Source organism: Drosophila kikkawai, chromosome 2L (assembly GCF_030179895.1).
Source record: "Drosophila kikkawai strain 14028-0561.14 chromosome 2L, DkikHiC1v2, whole genome shotgun sequence".
Taxonomy (NCBI): Eukaryota; Metazoa; Arthropoda; class Insecta; order Diptera; family Drosophilidae; genus Drosophila; species Drosophila kikkawai.
The window spans coordinates 20,338,018-20,358,947 of NC_091728.1; the positions used below are offsets into that span (position 1 = coordinate 20,338,018).

Consider the following 20,930-nt stretch of genomic DNA (forward strand, 5'->3'; position numbering starts at 1 on the left):
ATTAAAACTTAAAACGATGAACTCTTCATTTTTGTTCAACGCACTTTTAATCAACGAACTGTTGATGCAGCATCGGTAACGGCAGCAGGAAGACCCACACTCAGAGCTCACAGCTCACAGTCGAACGCCTACATGGCCACGCCCACATTGGGGCAACACAATGCAGTAGGGCATCTGAAATTGGCAATTTTGCAGTATCGGCAGTTTTGTGAGCAATCAATTTCGATGCAAATGCACTTGTACTTGACGACTCAATGAATGAGGCGAGAGTCTGCGGCCGATGCAACGCGGCGTATGAGTGATGTTGCAGCCACAGCGGCTGCAACGGTGACCAAAACGGCAAATAGCCACCAAAAACCGTAAAGGTAAGGGGGCGAGACTAATTCAGGTAACCAAACAACATCCTCGATCACAGCAACAGCCAAAAAGGAAGAGCCGGTATACTAGTTAAAACGATAGGCTTTGAAGGTATGTAGCATGGGATATAATCGGAGGAAATAAGGAAATAAAAAGTACAATCTTAGGAAAAGGAAATTACTTTTTATGGTATTGAGTAGGCTTTCGTTAAGCTTATGATTTAAATTATGTTTAAATTACATGGGACACATCTTTCTTTAGACGAGTAATCGGTCTTGAACCAACAACATCTCTAATTTTAACTGATAGGTTTGGGTAATTTAATTTTTTAAATTTAATTGTTAAGTAAATTCTAATTATCGATTGTTTTTCTTTAATTTTCTGTTGAAATGCAAATACTTAAAATGAATAAATATTTTTTATAAAATACTGCAACTAAATGGCTTCAGGCCGTATTTATAGACTTTTTTTCAGGCGGAATAATGTTTTTCAATAAAAAGGTATCAAGTTTTGACAAAGGGAATCCGCAATTAAACACTGTAATTGGAATTAATATACATTTTTAGCTTATTTAGAACTAGAACAAATGAATTTTCCATTTCTATGCTTCTATGTGTTTATTAAGTAACAAAAAACAATGACCCTGACTAAGTTACGTGCCAGATCACAGACCAATTAAAATATTTTATAAGCCTATTATGCAAAAAAAAAAAAATATGTATATATGGAAAAAAAGAGAGAAAACAAAAGGAACAAATTAATTTCACTCTTATTTATTTTCAATTGTTTGTTGCGTGCCCCGTAAAATATGACCGCCTCTGTCTGTGTGTGCACGTGCTCCTGCGAATTGCATCAAACTTATGCGCATTCATTTCATGCCACCGCGTCCCATCCCGGCGACCACGCAGCAATTTAAAACGCGCTTTAACTTAATTTTTATTGTTGTCGTGATTCTCCACCACTCCCGTCATCATCGTCATCATCATCATCGTCCGTGGTATGTGTGGATTGCATTTTTATTTTAATTAAAAAGTCGTCATCACAAAGCGAATCGGTCGAGTCCATTCCTGCGCCGATTCAAGTGGCCATCGTCCGATGCCAAATGTATTTACGGCTTCATTTTGTTTGATTTTTTATTCCCAAGTTCTTGACTCTGATTCCAACTCTGCCTGAGACTCCAGCTCCACCTCCCACTCTGACTCTGACTCTGGCAAGTGTGTTAGTGAAAGGCCAAGTTATTCCATTAACATTACTATCAATTAAAGCGAATCCCAGTTTATAAAGCACTATAAAAAATAACAATGATAAGGTTAAATAATAAATATGATACATAATTAAAATGATTCAACATTGATTTAAGTTAAACAGATTTTATAGAAAAGAAAGAGTTTCAATGACAGAACTTTTTTCTAGTAATTCCCAAAACCTGTAATATTTACATAATTATAATTAAAGAAGTATAGGAATGAAGAATAGAAGGAAGGAATGCTGTGAAAACCATAGAACGATAAATACAAATAAAAACACCTCAAAATATAACGAAAAGTAGATATTTTAGGGGCTATATGCTATTCGATAAATTCAAATTAAAAAAATTTAGGATTATAAAAGGTTTTATAATTTTATTTGAAGTAAAATCTAAAGAAAGAAATCTTAAAGCAACAAAAAAGAGCTCATAATTTTCTATAAAAATATTAATTTAAAAATCCTTTCCTATATAACCTTTACAAATGATAAAATATTTAAAAAGTAAAACGTTTTCTCTTGTTTTTTTACAAGTTAAGCTTAACAGAAGTTTAATTTTGAGACTGTTGATAAAATAAAAGCCATTCAACATAAATTTTAACTCGTTATCAACTCAATTTTTTTATACTCCCAGTAAATTTCTCTCAAGGCGAGTTAAGAGCGTTTACTTCGTAACCGAATTTCAAAATTTGAGCTATATTTCCATAACATATTCTACACTCTTGATTCTTGAAATCCACTCCACTCAATTGTTGATCTCGACACTCCATTTCTCTTAGGCCAAGTTAAGAGCAAATGTCATACTTTGAGTCACTCATTGTGAGTAGGCTCCATTGGGCTCCACTCGCTCGCTAAGCGAGTGATGTTCTCCACTCGGTGCACATTTTCTGTTGCACTCATTTCAGCGTCAGCTTGCAAATACGAGTATTTCAGCACTGCCACATGCAAACGTTGAGAAATAATAGCGCACACACACACACACACACACTGAGAGGAGCCGATGAAAGCGCAGTGCTCCGCGTACATGAACCCAGCAGGCAAAGAGCGGTCTCAGTGCGGATGGATCCGAGAAATGTCCGCTAAAAATATTAAATGCGAACAATGAATCGGAGTTTCCGCATTAGGTTCGAGGAATGCTCAAAAACGGACGCGCAAACGGACGAAAAGCAAAACTGTGGCGTTCCCCGTGAATGTACCGAAAACGTATTGCTAACGGACACTGAAACGTACAGTGGGCGACCAAAAAGCGGACTTACCGCAATAGGTTTGCCTAATTGTCGAAACCTGGTCCGAAAACAGATACTGAAACGGGCTAACACTGGGACCCGTGCAAATGTCCCGCTAACGGACACTAAAACGCACTGCACGCGTTAAAAATCTTGTCGTCAACGAAATTTCTAGAACTCGATGAACGGTTCTTCTCCTTCCTTTTTTTGTCGCTTGCCTGTTTTTTGTTATTTCGCTGCAAATGAGCGAGAGGCAAATATTATTGCATCATCTTTTAACTCTTTTGGTTTGTGGAATTTTTCCCGTTGCGACTCTTTTCCTTTTGACCGGCGAGTTGTGCGGACGTGAGTGAACAGTTTTTTAAAAGACGCACGTGTTTTCATCGGTAAGTGTTAAATTTAAATTGATTAATATGTACAATCTCTTACTAATGAACTAATATTGACTAGATTTATATTTATTTATGCTGGCGAGACTTAATTTCCGACGAAGTGGCGCGCCAATGGTCCTGGTTTGGGACAGAGTCCAAAATGTCCATTCGAGAGATGCTTATTACGTCATCCGTCAAAGGTATGTATATTTTTCGTATATTTTTTAATACGTATATACTTATAATAATTTATATTTTTACAGCCGCTTTTATAAACAAATTTGCGTTGGAGGATGCAAGCAGACACAAAAGCAGAATGCACAGGACGGTTTGTATTAGTATTAAGTATTATTAGTTTTAAGGAAATTAACAAATCTTAAGTAAAATGTTTATTTTTTAAGTTAAATAATGATAACTAATAAATAATGATAAACATAAATAAATGTATGTTTTATTTACATTTAAAAAACCCGAAATTCTAAAAAAAATTTAGTTGGAAATAGATATTAAAAACGTATCTGAAACGCATCGTCAAAAGGTCCGCAAACAGTACTTCCTGCGGTATTGCCACAGGTCAGCAAACGATCCTTTTTCGGGTATCGTAAAGGGGTTGCTATCGGTACTGTTTCCGGTCTCGCCACAGCGTCCGCAAACGCTATTAGTTCGTGTTCCGAAAATGAGAGGTTTTGGTGCCACAAAACCCAGGACAGGTAATTTACTTTGCTACCGATCTTGAGCCTAAAATCGGACGTTTTGTCCGCCTGCGGTCCGCAAAACTTCAGTTTTTAATATTTTTTACGGAGTTTTTGTCTGCTGGGAATGCAGGTGAATAAAAAATTGAAGCAATTTGCAATGATTTATGATTTTGATAAATTTTCTTCGGGTGACTTTATTATTTTTTCCTAATAATGATCTATGACAATGTGTGCCAGCGTACGAAGGATACAGAGTGGAATGTATGGGAATATGCAGAATAAAAAGAGTGATATACCATTCAAAATGTATAATCTTAAATTAAAAATAATAAAAACAAGAAAGGAAGCTAACTTCCGCACGCCGAAGTTTGTATACCCTTGCAGATTGGTTTTGATGTTTATATTATAGATTTAAATGCTGAAAACACACACAAAACAGAGTTTCATTACATTTTACCTATACTTATTATGTTTACAGTTACAGTTTTACATTCCCAGCTTTACATTTTCTCTACATTTACCGATCGTTTATATGGCAGCTATATGATATAGTTGTCCGATTTTCATAAAATTTTTACCAAAATTCTGAAATAATAAAAAAAGCTTATATCTAAAAGTAGATAAGAATATGTTGAAAAACAACGAAGTTATAATTTTTTTCCTATTCATTTGCCGATCGTTCCTATGGCAGCTATAAGATATAGTCGTCCGATTTTCATAAAATTTTTACCAAAATTCTGGAATAATATAAAATTGCTATATCTAAAAAATAATGCAAAAATATTGAAAAACAGCAAAGTTATAATTTTTTTTCTAAAAATTTATCGAACATTTGTATGGGAGCTATATGATATAGTCGTCCGATCCGGCCCGTTCCGACATATATAGCAGTGAGAGTATATAGAAGACTATATGAAAAGTTTCATTCAGATAGCTTTAAAACTGAGGGACTAGTTTGCGTAGAAACGGACAGACGGACGGACAGACGGACAGACGGACATGGCTATATCGACTCGGCTGTTGATGCTGATCAAGAATATATATACTTTATAGGGTCGGAAACGTCTCCTTCACTGCGTTGCAAACTTCTGACTGAAATTATAATACCCTGCAAGGGTATAAAAAGGATTAGAATTACTTTTAAGGATACCTTATACATTTTTAAACTTAAAGAAACAAAGTAAATTATATTTTTAAGACTCCTAGGATTATTATACTAAAATTTATCTCACAAAAGCCATCATTAGAGATAGCTAAAATTTATTGAAATTTATTCTAAAAATACATTTCCAAACGATAAAACTATACGTTGTAATTTACTTTTTTTTTCAGCAAGGTCATTTTTTTAGACAGCCTCAATCTCTCTTATCGCCATCATGAATTTCACACATTGTTTCAGCAACAAATTTGAAGCAATAATAAATGCATTTTCATGTAATTGCCCTTGGTGCGCCCGATTCCGCCCACTTGCCAAAAATATCAAAACTTTATTGAGGCAAAAAGTTTGGCATGTCAGCAAAAAATGTTCCAGGGCAAATAACAACAACTGCGGCAGCAACAAAAACGCCATCACTACATCGCATAAATAAGGAAACATTTGAACTATAAACCAAAAACAAGAACAACTCCTAAAAACAGCGCCCAGCAACAAAGCCACCAAAAAATAGCACCACGAAAACTTGCCTAGTCAGAGCGACAAATTACAGTGAAAATAACGCAACGAAAGGCGAAAACACAACCAAACAAACAATCTAAAAAAACACTCACAAAATACAACACAAGAGGAAAACAAAATTAGAATCCAGGATTCATACCGAAATTTAAAATCAATAAATGGGTTAGAGATTAAATTAAACTAAAATTTCAAAGTTCTATACAAGAAAATAAAATAAAAATGTAAGGGTAAATTTAAATAAAACTAACTCAACCAGAGTCCGCTCTTTTACAATTTAATTAATGGAAAATAAACATATATGTGGGGCAGCTGTATATTTATTTACCAGCTCAGATTAAATAAGAAAAAAATCAACTACACACACTCTCTCTATTTTTTTTAGAAGATGTACGAAAGGTAGATATACCTTTTTCAGAGCAGCATCAACAATGAACCATGATGATATTCCTCCCCAGCTTAACTCTACTTTGAATCCCCACCAGGACATTTGGCATGTCAACTTAATTGCCTCGAATTAACTTTCCGCTTTTGCTCTGCAAAAGCCATACATAAGCAACAGCATTTTTGGAACTGGTGGCCAAGCCAAAAATTTCGACAAAAGTTTGATCACATTTTTGGGCCAAAAACGCCTGTGCCAGGACGCTATGTTGGCTGTTTTCCTGTTTGCTGGCTGTGTTTTTCCCTTTTCAGCGCTGATTTATGCTGCACAATTAAATGCCAACGCAGTTGGCGCTTGCTAATTTAATTAGCGACATTCAGAGGGGTCTCCGTGTTGTGAATAGTTTTCAAACATTTTGACATTCTGATGTTTTTCGAGGTAAATAAGCGATTTATTCGAGGACAATACAGCAAATGAAAATACATTTAGGAAATATATATATTTTGAGTGCTGATAATGAAGTGTCATGTGAGGGTTTTAGCATTATTTTGAACTCTTCATTTGTTCATTTCGATTTAAAAGAGTTCAAAATTGAATTGAAAATTTTTAAAATAAGATGAGTTCGCTAATTTAATATCTATATACAGTAAACTAATAATATTGTTAAACATTTTTAAAAGAAAACAAAATTCTTTGCTTTCAAGTTGCTAAAAAATGTGAAAGAAAATCTGAACTATTTACTTTTAAAAGAAAACAAAGTGATCAATTTATATTAAATACTATAACATCTACAATATCCTATAAAATATTACAAATTAATAAAAAGGAATGAAAAAATGTTTCATATTCTTATTATTTCATCAATGTCCTTATTTAAAACGATATTGATTCCGCATGCACACAGTTCTCAGTTTGGGGCAGTTTAATGAACGAATTCCAATATGCAGGCATATGCAGAAATTCATTTATTGGTCAGACTTTTTTTTAATAAAGCGCCATGCATACACAATTCGTTTTCTTACGTCAGGCGCAAACGCACAGTGGAACGCCCACAGGATCCCGTACAACACGTATGTATGTATGTGCACATAAACTCAAACGCATTAAGGACTATCGTGCGTCCAACAGACACGACACAGAGCCAACGACGGCGACAACGACGTCGGCTCAGCTGCCTGGATTCGTGGGCTGATTAAAACTGATTTATTGCTTTAAATGCAATTTACATAAAAATCAGACAATAAGTTCTGCTGAACGGTACGCTTTTTTGACTTTGTACGTTGTAAATATTCAGTGGCAGAGTGGAAATTCCCCAAAATAAAACCAAATGGTTTGTTGGAATAAATTCAAAGCCATCACTCTTAGGCCAATCATATTCTTGTGAATGGCGTATTAGGACTCAATTTCTATAATAAATGTACAATAATTTAGTTAGAGCTTTCTTTTAATATTTTTTTTTTTAAATATTAAATTATAAAGAAAGAGCTCGATGGATAAGGATTATTAGAAAACAGAAGGTTTTTATTATGTAACTAAAGTTTATATTATAAATTAAATAAACAAATCTCCTTTCTTCCCATTGCTTTAACACCAATTCCCACACCTGGAACACCCAAAGTCCTTGCTTCACTTAGATTTGCAACTTGATTACAGTTACTTTTAATTATATAAATTAGCTCGGTTTCTGCTTTATTCAATGTGTCGGCTTGTGCTTCTGTGACAGCCACCGGCAGCAGCAGCAGCAGCAGATCGCTTTCCCAAATATTCGGCGGACTAGGGGAAGGACACCGCAGAATAAAGCGATGGCTCCTGTGGCTGGCCGCATATGTGGGCCAACTTAGTGGCAATAAGTTAAATTAGCATAAACTTAATTAGCATAAGAGTGCTGGGCCAACTGGGAGACAGATGGAGGCCAGGTGGGTGGCGCTAGTTGGGCGATTCCCACCACCCCATACGGCAGAAAGCCTCTGCGCCCCCCTGTGCATATTTCACAGCAAATCCGCAGCGCATTAAAAGAAAATACGTGGCGAAACGGGAAAAAATAAAATAAAATGCACAGCAAAACAATGAAAACGGAGCGAAAAGGCAGCAGCAGCACCAGCAGCACCAGCACCAGTAGCTGCGCGTCTGGGGATTGTGCCAATGAAGTAAGGACCGCACACAGTGTTGCCCAGGTTGGAGGTTGGATGGCAGCAGTACGCTAAGTGACTGCTGTTACACATTTAGCCGGGGCTGATGGGATTGCCAGGCGATATGGAGGAGCAGATACGGCCAAAGCTGCAGATACGTTTACAGTTTACAGTTCACAGTTAGAGCCGAGAGTGCCCGGCCGGCATTCGCATATGAACAAATGTACACGACTCCGACTCCTGGTCCCACCTGGCGCCGGAGCCTGTCCCCCCGAGCGACCAGGAGCGCGACAAGATAAAAGCAGCCCCCACTAAATCTGCTGTATGTGCGTCCAGGGACCCGGCGGGCAAGCCAGCTCAGCCAACCATCCACTGCAGTTCTCGCTTCTCGTTCTCGTTCTCGTTTCTCGTACCGCTTCCTTGGCAACGCTGCGTATGAGCAATGCCCGTATCGTGGAGTGGGGCTCCTGGAGGATTTGGCAACTGGGCCTTATTGCGGTCTCCTGCATGTACAAAATAATGCGCTCAAAATTTTTCCGCTCGTTGGGTTCACTTAGAGCAAATGCATTTTTATAAAATAAATAAGCGCAATCTGTGCAATGCTTTACACCAAGCACTTAATTCAGATTTTACCACAAAATGCTATTTATTGGCTATTATGGTGCTGCAAAAACCGCTGTGCAACATATTTTTAAAAAATATTGAGTGAGCTTTTAACTTTTAAGAGACCTGTCAGTTCGTTATTTATTATTTTAATACGGTAGTTGTGTTTAAGTTAAAAGTAAAACAAAGAAACTGGAGATTATTGATTAAATCTTGCATAAAATATCATTAAATATCTACATTAATTGTAGTTAGTTGTATTTCTTGTATAGAGATACCTAAAAACAAAAGAATAACTTTGATAACCGAGTTATGGACCTTCTATTATCTAAAATTTCTTATATAATTTGCCATAGTTTAAATTAAGAGCTAAAAAAACCACCATCCAGGGGATTCTGCTACTATCCAAAGTGCAGCTTCATGTAAAACCAAAGAAAATATAATTTATTTACTGAGTAAATTACGGTACAAAATTTTACCGACCTCCTGAAGCCCAGGGCTATCATTAATGTAAAACCATTATTTCACAATTTTGTTTCTCTTATTTATATTTTCTGCTATCTGAGGCAAGACCAAAGTGGGCCGAGTTAATTTCAGAGAACACTTTACGCGGTGCAATTTGGAGAGTTTCAGTTGCATTCGGGCCCCGGCCAGCCACACATTTGGTAAGCAATAAATTGACCAAGCGGCCAACGCCATCATCTACTTTAAAAGCATTTGCTGCCGCCCAGCCGCCCGGCCACCCAATCCTGACGCTACGCCCCCAATCAGGACGACCTGGTAGCGATCCGGGAAACTCCTGGAGCCCGCACTCCTTGCAATACTCGAAGCTGCGACGACGCTAAAAAGATACCGGAAATGTTACCGGAAACAAAATGACTTAATGGCCGCGATTGCAATGGCATGGAATCGTTTCAGGCATCGTGCCGTGGTCCTTCCTTCTTGGTCCTTGGTCCATGGCCTGCTGGCCATTCATTGCAGTTGCCGAGGTCAGCATAAAAGCATAAAGGAGAGGTTATCTCTATGTGAAGGTCGCAATGCTCTTTCGCAGATCAACCAAAAATAATTTATAGGCATTCAAGTATGGCAGAGGTTTCAGTAGTTCGAAAGGTGTTCGTTCCCCTGGGTAACATAGTTTTATTTAATGGGATTCCGATTTCAAAACGATATATTTATATTTGGTAAGTTGAAAATTTTACTTGTGAAAAATAATATTTATTTGATATATCTTGTTGTGATATATCTATATAACTCATTCTTCCAGCAAACAAAAATGATTCCCATTTTTAAATATGTTTATAGAATATTAACTAATGATTCCAATTAACCCTCCTTCTTAAATGAAGTGCTGCTTATGTAATCCTCCCTTGCAATCGATCAATAAAATAATCTAAATTATATTACTTCTTCATTGTTGCAGCTTGGGAAGATAATGTTTGGCTTTGACAAGCTATGGCACTGATTCAATATGCTTATTGGGAAGCTTCTATTAAATTGCTTTCGTTCAATAAAGCATACACACACACACACAATCGACCCGATGATGAGCCACAAAGTGAGCAAAGGTACTGACCAGGTACTGCCAAGGCAATCCTTGCCCCAACCCTCGGAAGCCTTGTAGAAGTAATTGCAGTGGCCGCATAATTATCATAAGCTAAATGGCACTGCATGCTATTGAAACGGTTTTGAGGTTTGAATTTCTTTTGAGCTGGAACATATTTCTAATTAAATTAATTAAGCGAAGCGAGAATGTGGCAAGTATGCAAGCCAATTAGTGGAAAATGCAAAATTAAATGTCTGTGCGCAGCTAGAGACGGAGGGGAGAGCAAGGAGGAATCGAAAGCATAGAGACAGTGCAAGTGGAAGAGGGATGGGTAGCTGGCTGTTTGTGCCCAGGTTTGTCCTTCCTCGTCCGTTCGCCTTGCGTCCTGCGTCCTTCGGACTTCTTTTGTTGGCCACGCCGCCCGGGCAATAATTGCGTTTAGTCATGTAAGCTTTTGTTTTGCCGTTATGCGTGTATCTGTGTGACAAAGTTAATGACAGCATAATTAAACAAAACTAACAGCAGACTAATAAAATGTTTATACTGCATGTCGCTCAAGGGCTCGTCACATCGTCACCCCCTCGCATTACGTCTGCATATACGTATACCTTTTAAGCATTCCTCGTCCTTGTGCGTCGGCGTTTGTCAAGCGACAATTAAAGTCATAATAAAAGCAAGCAGAAGACAATCATCATGCCGCCGCCTCCTCCTCCTCCTCCTCTGGTAAACCAAAAGGACCCATGCATCCACCAGCCGCCCACTGCCCCCTCCCGTCTCCGTTTCATTTCGGTTAGTTATGCATAAAGTTCATCACAAAGGGGTATAACCTGAACGTAAACATGCCGACTGTCGAGGCGCCTTCTCGTCCTTTGTTTGGCAGGCATATAAATTTCAAAATTAAAGCAAAGTTTAACCTTTGTCTTTGTGCAAATGTGGGTGAGAGTAGTATGTGCCTTACGGGAATGTGTGTGATATATGCCCGCATAGTGCATAACATACTTTAATTTGACAACGTTAAACAGCTAATTCATTACATTTTAACGCTTTCAAACATGTCGTGACTTTTTAATTATTTCCCATCTGTTTATTAATATTATAATTACGTTAATTACAATACAGGTAGGCGAATGCCATTGCAGGTTTACCTTACACAATGTCAGAGTAGCAGGAGTAAACAGAGAGCTCTTCAGAATTTAGCTTTGTGTAATTATAATAACATACCTTGTACGATTTCCCCTCTTGAATATGTGGATTAAAAATATAAATACTCAATACAGAGTATACAAGCCTAAATACCTATAAGATGTATAATGGGCTTACGTTTGAATTGACACCTTAAACAAAGCGGAGAAATTCGCTCCTTGAAAACATACAAATTTAAATAAAGGGTACAGCGCTCAGCCTTTTCTTTTTATTCATTTTTAGCCACCTCCCAAACTGTGGGTGGAGTCAATCAATGCCATCAGCCAATCAAGAATATGTAAAAACCTTATTAGTCTGCAACTAATATGCCGTTGCAACCAGTATAAAAAGCGTGTTCATCCGCTTTCTTTGAAAAGTTATCCAACCCGCATGCCAGGCACTACGCTTATTGTCGCCAGTCGTGACGTAAAAGCGAAAAGCGGCTGTTTAAATATTAACTAATTTAATAAAATGCAGCGCACTACCAATATTGAACCGTGCTATTTGCCAATGTGCACAGGCGAGATGGTATATAAAAGGCGGACAGGGGAGGAGCGATGATTAGGCTATCAGTCGACCGACAATGCATTTGACCAAGCCAACACTGCTCCTGCTCGCCCTGACCATCAGCGCCGGCTGTGTGTCGTCCACGCCGCATCCGGGTCTGCTGGAGGGGCTCTGGGATGAGCTCGGAAAGACCGGCCAGACCATCGTCAGTGGCCTCGTTGAGGCCACAAAGAATGGATCGGCTATTGCGGAGGACCTCGCTGGCAGCCTGAAGAACTCCACCAGTAAGTTTGTCGAGCAGACCGCCCAGTTTGCTGACCAGATAGCCAGTGCCCTGCACGCCGCCGTGTCGCAGGCTCTGCAGGACTTCTCCGCCGCACTGCGGGCTAATATTGCGGATCTGAAGGATGCCATCGCCCGGGTCTCCAGTCGAGTTAAGCGTCAGGCCCTGCAAGATGCCCTCGCCGGACTGCAGGGTATCAATGCTTCCGTTAGCGATCTGGAGATTGCCCTGCAGAACATCACCGATCAGCTGGAGCAGAAGAAGGAACAATATGGCGCCGAGATCCAGCAGACGTGGAACAACTGGGGCGCTGCTCAATTGGAGCGCGTCGACCAGGAGACCAATGGCGTAGGCGTCGAGGAGGCCCAAGAGATTCTGGACGAGCTAGAGAACCGGTATGCCGGCTATCTGCACAGCTGCCTGGAGGAGCAGCAGGTGCGCCTGGCCACGTACGAGCAGGAGGTCCACACGACCGTTGCCCGTTACCAGAATGCCACCAACGATCTGATCGCCCAAATCGAAATCTGCCAGCAGTCCAACTCCGGACCCATCTCCTGTCGCATCGCCATCAAGAAGGCCCTGAAGGCAATCCAGTCGGCACCCAGGGATCTGCTAAACCTGAGGCTCAAGGGGCTTAAACTGCTGGCCGTTAACCTCGACGCAGCCGGATGTGTGGGACAAACTCTGGCGGAGCACGCCCTGGAGCGTCCAAGCGTGGAGCGCCAGTTGGATGAAATCATTAAGCGGTACCAGGAGCAGGGTGCTTCCAGCTCATCCGAGAATGAGGACGACTCGGGCTCAGATGAGGGGTCAGCTGGTGGTTCGAGCTCTGAGGAGGAAGCGAGCTCTGAGTCCAAGGAGAGCTCAGAGGAGGCGGCCAGTTCTGAGTCCAACGAGAGCTCTGAGGAGGCAAGCTCCAACGAGAACTCTGAGGAGGAGGCCAGCAGTAGTACTTAATCAGACAATCACATAATCATAAAACGTTAATCAAGGTGTGGGGTATAAGCAGCAAAATAAAAACTTTTTTCAATGCAACAAATTAAAAAAAATGTCTAAATATAATTTTTCTAAAGGCTTTTAATGCAAATATGGAAATCTTTTGAATTGGAACAACATTGCTGTTCCCCTTTAGAGGATCTTATGGGATGGATTCTCCATACAGATCAATACAATATTCATTCAAACACTTGAACAAAAAATCAAATATAAAAAATCATAAAACCAGTAAAAGCCATACCTTTAGTTTAATAATTATTTTCATTTCACAAATGCAATTGAACTGGTCAGATTGACTTGCAGAAACCGATTAACTTTGTCAATGAAAAAACACATTTTTTGTGGTTGGCTTACGTGTTCAATTTCGCTGCAATTATTGCTCTTTTAAAGGTCATACGTGCAATTTCTGGCCCAGCGCCCAGCTTAATGATAAACAGATTCAGTTCAAACTATATCCAGAACTGAAGTCAAGGTGGGCAAATACAAATATCTTAAAATTAAACCCTCAGGGTTAGAAATCGTCAACAGGTCAAACTTTCCATGCATTATTTATTTATTAAGAAATAGCAAATATCTGCCATGCATTCGTAAATTCTATTTGGACTTTATCTTCATTAAATTTAGGACTCAATGGATATTTTTAACAGGTTTACTTCTTGCTTCTTCTATAATAAAAATAATTTTAATAATGTTTAAAGATATATAAATATATAAATATATATAAACATATAAATTTGAATTTATTCAATAAAAATTAACGTCCATATTTTATTTCGAATTATTATTTTATAATTAATAATTAAATAAATAATAATTTAATAAATAAATAAATTTAAATTTATTCGAAGAAAAATATTTCTGTAGGAATTTTTAATATAAATAAATAATAATTAAATAAAAAACTATTTAAATAATAAATAAAAAAATGAATCTAACAAAAATATCATAATGCGATAAACGATCCAAAAATTTAACAAATTTGATTGATTTTTTTTTTATTCCCTTATTTAAGTTCTAGTTTGTCACCTTCTTCTTAAAAGCCAAAAAACACAAGTTTTCACTCCAAGATTTCTCCTCCTCAAATTCATTTAAAATATTCATTCATTTCTACATTCGATACCCCTTAAAATTCTACTATTCTACTATTATAAAAAAGCTGTTTTGCAGCTTTTAACAATTTATAGCTCTAACTGAACTTTAAAAGCACATTTTTGCAAGGGAGTTAAGGAAGAACTTTTTTGGTATACTATTATAAGGAACAAGCTTTCACTAAGGACTCGAAAAATTCTTTTAGTAGACTTATAACAGCTTTTTTAAAGCTTGTATGACTTTATGCTGTAAAGCACTGTATAAGATATGGTTCAAATTATAGCGTATACGTTTAGTATTACAGTATAACACGTACTCAATCATCTTTTCGAAATTAGGTACACAACAATTCCCCTCAATCACTTATGCGAAAATAGAAATAAATTATAACGTATACGCCCCGTATAACACGTACATATAAGAGTTCCCCTCAATCCTTGTTCGAAAAGGGGAACTAAGTGAATCCCACAATTAGTAAAACATCAAAAGAATTGTTATTCATATCTTAGTTTGCCTGTTCACAATTTTATTGACTGTCTTATTTCTTTTATATGTTTTCTCTTAAGAGCTATAGACTATCAGATATATATATTTAGTTTTGCATCATTATATAATTAATGTTTAGTGTTTTTTGCTCTTTGCGCGCTAAGCAAAACAAAAAGCTTTCGAAGTTCGTAGCATTACAAATTCGTTTCAGTTGCTGTTTAACTTAAATATGATTTTAGATTTATTTTTTATGAGGGGACCAGGTTAAGAACTAGCCAAAATAGCTCGGAGGCTGGCAAAGAAAATGCATTCACATGTCTAGGAGTTTATAGAGAAAATATGATTTCTTATATATATTATATTATTTATGATGCTATGTTTATGATTAGGCATGCCTTATCCTTTTTTTCTGTTTTCCTTTGTGTATTTTATTGCTTATTCTACAACACGAAACAATGGCTTTGCTTAGGAATTCTTTTAAATTTGACTTAGGAATAATTTTGCATTAGGATGACCAAAATGGAGAAAGAAACCCAAACTTAAATAAGATATTTCATTCATATTAGTTATCTATCTAGATTTGAATTTTTCGATGTGTGTGTTTTTTTTTGTATGGGAACAAATAGCTGTATAAATACTTAAGACTCTATTTCATTCTAAATCTCGAATCTAGCGTAAGTTGGTTAACATCACTCAAGTTGAATTCCTTCAAGTGAAGTCAAGAAATGTCCATGGAATTGTATTTATATTGACTTTCTTTAAAATCTTGCAGTATTGCTTTGGTTTTACCTGTGTGGAGCTAGCCCTCCGAAACATTTATCTGAAAGGTGAGCAACTAAATAATACTTAATTGTTGAGCATTCCGCTGGCTCGGTGGCCAAATAAAGCTAACGCACAACCTAAATGAACTCTGCGACCGATTGGCACGAAATCTAACCAAACTAACTGCCTAAATGTTGCCGACCAAGTCCCTCACTCATTGGTACTCCACCCGGGCCACAGGCACCCCAAAGTCATTGACCTCGAACACGATCAGCTTCCGTTTCTTGCGGACATTGGCCGAGGGAAGGGATTGCTTCTCGGCTGTGGCTGCCTTCGTGGTTGGTTTGCTCTTGGGAGACTCCGTGGGATTTGGTTTCTCCAGATTTTTCGATGCTGATTTTTTCGTTGTTGCCTTGCTTGTTGTCGTTGTTGTTGTTGTTGTTGTAGTTGTTGAAGTTGTAGCTTTTGCTGTGACCACTACCTTTTGATCCTGTGGGTCCTTTGCACCCATTTCCCGAATCTGTTGAACCAACTTTGGTTTCTCATTTGGCTTTTCCGGGGACATGGGCTGTTTATCCTTGGGTTTGGGCATCGGGGGAAGGGCCGGAAGATCGCAGCGCTGCCGTAAGTGGCGGTACACTGCATCCACACGCTGCACCAGGCGATTCACATACTTTGTGGTGGTGCGGTCCACAATCGATGGCGCCTTAATGCAGTCATTGCCACCGAACTCACAAACCTGGGAAAAGTTTTCAAAAATTTAAATTTAAATTAATCAGACAAATAAAATTATCAATCATTAAACTCACCCTGTAGTGCTGCAATATGGCCTCCTTCGGCGGCACATTAAGCGAACCCTTGCCCGGTGCAAACTCCCACACAAAGTGGTTGCCAGCCTCCACCACAGCCTCGGGCTTGCAAATGTACTTGGAACGTTGCTTCTGGGGATGCAGCTTGTAACGCCTGAAGAGAATGACAAGGATGTCAATGTGAACGGGAGAAGGGTCGCAGACAACTCACCTGCGGGTCTTGCGCTGGGTGACCAGGGAGGCTCGAACACTGGCCAGCTGGTCGCTGCCGCCATCGATGCCAGAACTAGCAAGGACATCGTCCGCAAATTGAAGATAGTAGAAGGCATTTTGGAAGGAATAGGCTCCCGTATTCCGATTGCGAAAGCGCTGATTTAGAGAACTAAATAAATACATAAAAAGATTAGAAAATGAAAGGAGTTGAAGCTTATAAAAATAATCTTGTTTAAGGAAACTATTTTAATTAGATAGGGTCACGATTATCCTTAAATATTTATCTGAAAAATCTATTTTCTTCCTTACCTAATGAGCTCATTCAGCGTGTCCGAGTAGCGCGGCACTATAAACTCGTCCAGATCGACCAGGGCCAGATACTTGTAGCGGAACATGGTGCGGTAGAGGCAGTCGTTGAGGGCCGCAAAAAGCCCCTCCGTGCGGATCTCCTTCTGGCTACGCATGCGCAGGTTCCACGGCAGGATATTGACCGTGGGCCGTTGGTAATGCTCCGACGTGAGCACACGCGGCGTGGCATTCCGGGCTGCCTCTGCCGGCAGCAATGGCTGCAGATCATGGGCGGTTAAGTTTCCGGGCACCAGACCCTGCTGGTAGCTCTGCAACACACAGGAGGCATGTGGCCCCAGGGTGTGATTGTAGAAGGTGAAGTGCGAGACCCCAAGAAGGGCATAGAACTCCAGGTACTCCATCAGGTACAGAGCCTGGTCGTAGTTGAAGTGAAAGGGTTTTACGCAGACGGCTATGCGGTCGGGTATGTTGTCGCCACTGGGGGGCGGAGCCGGAACCGGAGCTCCCTTCTTAACTGTACCGTTTCGTGCTGGATTTGCAAAATCCACGTCATGGTCGGTGTTACGCAGGGTCAGCAGATTGCCGGGTGGTGCCCGGAGCCGAGAGACCACACTCACGAACTGGGGCACAGTAAGAGGGGGAGCTCGCACCGGACAGAGGATGAAACAGGCGCTGTACTTGAGATTCCAGTTCTCTCGAATAATCTAGTGGAATCAGAATGGAATTTTTATGTATTTCAATTATTCCAATACCTAATTATTTCCGAAGACAAATACTAAAGTCAAACAGCCTCACCTTGACGCGAGCCATCACAGTGGCCGACGTGTATTTGGCACGTGCTGAGGAAGAGCCCGCCTCGGTGGCATTCGTCGAGCTGGGACCATACCAGAACCGACACCACACCCGCTCCGGTCCCCGTGTCTTGGTGGCTCCCACCACTCGCACCAGACGGGCTCCTTCGCGACGATCGAAGTAGGCCGAGTAGACAAAGAACTTGAAGCGGGTGCCGTTGACAACCTGCCAGTCGCCGTCGGTGGGCCGCGTGCCAAATGGAAAATGGGGCAGTGTCTCCTCCACCTTATCGGGCAGAACTTGGCCCCAGGGTATGAGGGGTACATTGACACCGAACGCCCCAGCACCCATGCCGCCGCCGCCTCCACCACCGCCGCCGCCGTTGAGGAGCATGCCTGCCAAGCGCTGGCCATCGGCGCCTGCGGCTTCTGTGAAATTGAAAAATGCATGAGACATGCGGCGTATACGTAATATCCCATTGTCACAAGCATCTCTTTTGTCGTCGAATTGCATTACGTTTGCCGGACAATTCGGATTCTTATTGTGTGTCCCTGATTGCACCGGATATCAATCGCAGCTGAGGTACTCACCTTGAATTTTAAGTTTATTGTCACGCAGCTGTATAAAACCTAATTTATTATCACTCAAAATGCTGGCATCCAATAGATCATAATCGTCCTGCATCGAAACGAAAGTGGTAATACGTTTTTAGATTATTATAGAATTATTATGTTTGAAAACTTTTTGAATGAACCGTGTATTTGATTAAAAAAACAATTAAATGAATATATTAATCCATTAATATTTCCAAATTAAAGGCCTTAAATCAAACAATATTTATATTCCCTCTGCTCTTCCAAAACGTCTATCACATTTATGATTGTTCTTTAAAATATGCATCGAATTAAAATACAGTTAATTTAATATTCTGCTAGAATTATTTCATGAAAAAAAACACCAAAGTATGCATCTTAATTAATGCAATTAGGTATTCAAATCCCCGGCAAAACCAAAAGGCACATCTTCGGTGTTCCCACAGGATTCCGAGGCCGAAAAAGAACGAGTTGTCCCTCATGCCGCCAGCGGCCCTTGACGTACAGATTTACATAAGAAAACTCACCTTAACATTATCATAATCCGGCATCGAGTCGCCCAACCTTCCGCCCAGGCTGGCGCCTCCACCGCCACCCGCCCGCATGGCCACCATGCCGTTGTGGGTGCGTTCGTCGATCATAAAGACCTGCGGCAAGATGAAAAATGTTTTATATAATTTCTGGCTACCTAGAACAAATGCATTCATAAAGACACATAAATTGATAATAAAATAAAATAAATTCTAACACTATGTAAACATTGAAATTCTGATTATTTTGGAAGGACATTGAGAAGGTAGGCATAGAAACAGTGGCTTCATTTCTTGCAAATTAAAAATTTTGTAAGTTCTGCTAGCTACTGTTCTAGCTACAATATAGTGATTTCTCTTGGTTGTTATTAAAGATTATAGACTGTAAGCTGACATTTTTTTCCTTAAGGGTATATAAATATTGACGAAGTTTATAATGGGAGTTAATTAATATATATATAGTATATGTAGAATCATTAGTGCTGTTTGAACTCCCAAGACATCCAAAGGCTAAAGCATTCATTTTATACTTTCAAATAGAAAACTATAACCCACTAAAGTCCTACAACATATACTATTCTACTAACCTCGGTCAGGATAATCAATCCAAAGACTGCGAAGAAGGTGATGACGATAAGGAAGCTCATCCCAGAGCGCTCCCTGGTGCCCCACTGCTTCTTGCCGCGCTTCATTGTGGGTGTCAGCGAGGTGCGGCCTCCGTGGTGATGATGTTGGTGATGGTGGTGGTGCTGCTGCTGCTGCTGTTGATGCTGATGCAGCTGGTGCTGAAAGCAGGCGTGGGAGTGACCTTGCTGCCCGTAGGCAGACTGATAGTGACCCACCAGCAGGGACGAGGAGCTGGCGGAGGTAACGGAACCCGCGGAGCCGACGGAGCCCCCCGGGGATTGCTGCTTGTACTGGGGGGGGCTCCGGCTATTCAGCATGTTGGAGTGCAGGGAGCAGGGGATTAGTGTCTCGTCTCAAGCTAATACCTTAATCCTTTGTTCTTGGTTGGTAGGCTTTAAGTCTTTTTGTGCAGCGAATCATTGAGGCTTATTCATAATTTTTCTATAGTTTTTGTTTTTGTTTTTATATTGTTTTATTTACATTTTGCGCGGAAGCTTCAGCGAATTTGTTTATTTGCGAATGAGCTTAGCAAAACAAAAGGGTGAAAGGAGAGCGGCGGCAGGACTCAGTTAGAGAGAGGATATGGCAAAGCAGAGAGCGGAGAGAAAGTTCTCTCTTTGGGCACTTTCTTCCTGGCCAATTACAAAGGAAAAATCAATAAAATCTTTGCAACTAAACCGTAATATATTATTTCGTGAATTGAGGCCTTATTAGGCAGAAATAAGCTACGTTTTTGGCTTTAATCACGTGTTGGTTAAGTTTCGGCTTCAACTGCTGCATTTTCATTCATTTTCACTGAGTGTCTTGCCGCAGTTGACAACTTTCCACATTCATCACCTTTTTGAAAGCCTTCACTTCCTCAATGTGCAGGTGTTTGTTAGGTTTGATTTTGTTTACTTAAGGTGTCACTTTCTTGTGAAACATAGTCTTAGCTATGTCTTAGGTTAATTTTTGCAAATTTCTGTGCAATTGTGTAGGATTTTAACGAAAATTGTACTCGCGACGACAACAGCAGGAAAACAATGCGGCACAGCTGAGAAGCTTGGGGCGAAGGACATGCGCACAGGACATAAAGCGCAAGCAGCTGACCAAAAACATTGCCAGACTTGTACAAAAATTAGATAAGCCTTTAAAAAGAATAGCTTAAAGCGACATTAAAGTTCTTAAAAATAATTTGAGTAATTTTTCTATTTTACTGTTTTAGCACTTGGTCTCTAAGATAAGGCAATACAAAGATAAAACTTACAAATTTTGAAGGCATTTAAAAATTAAAATGCAGGTACATTGTCTATCCATTTCTCGTATTTTATTAGCTTGTCCTGCTGTCATATATTTTTAACGAAAATTCCGAATTAAAGACTGGATTATCATAAGGAAAATAGTTTTTTTAGATACTAAAACTTTATTTCTGAAAAAAATATAGAAAAACCTTTCAGAATATCCTTTCCTTTCCCCCAGAATCACATAAATCCCCATAATTTTAACGCCTTCCATCACAAAGTTCTCTACTAAGAAATCTACTCAGACTT

At 39.5% G+C, this 20,930-nt stretch overlaps 2 protein-coding genes across 2 annotated transcripts; one reads left to right on the plus strand and one right to left on the minus strand.

Annotated features, from left to right (window-relative positions):
* The first annotated feature begins 11,970 nt into the window (after positions 1–11,970).
* Positions 11,971–13,257, plus strand: LOC108072499 (peptidoglycan DL-endopeptidase CwlO). Its single transcript, XM_017163666.2, has one exon. The coding sequence runs from the start codon at positions 11,989–11,991 to the stop codon at positions 13,150–13,152; it is 1,164 nt and encodes a 387-aa protein (XP_017019155.1). The 5' UTR covers positions 11,971–11,988; the 3' UTR covers positions 13,153–13,257.
* Positions 13,258–14,809: 1,552 nt separating this feature from the next.
* On the minus strand, positions 14,810–20,272 carry LOC108072490 (uncharacterized). Its single transcript, XM_070283307.1, has 9 exons — positions 20,239–20,272; positions 19,362–19,895; positions 18,772–18,891; positions 18,242–18,329; positions 17,655–18,079; positions 16,860–17,563; positions 16,549–16,719; positions 16,338–16,491; positions 14,810–16,267 (listed from the first exon to the last, which is right to left on the minus strand). Exons 2-9 carry the CDS (start codon positions 19,716–19,718, stop codon positions 15,743–15,745), a joined length of 2,544 nt encoding a protein of 847 aa, XP_070139408.1. The 5' UTR covers positions 19,719–19,895; positions 20,239–20,272; the 3' UTR covers positions 14,810–15,742.
* Positions 20,273–20,930: the final 658 nt, after the last annotated feature.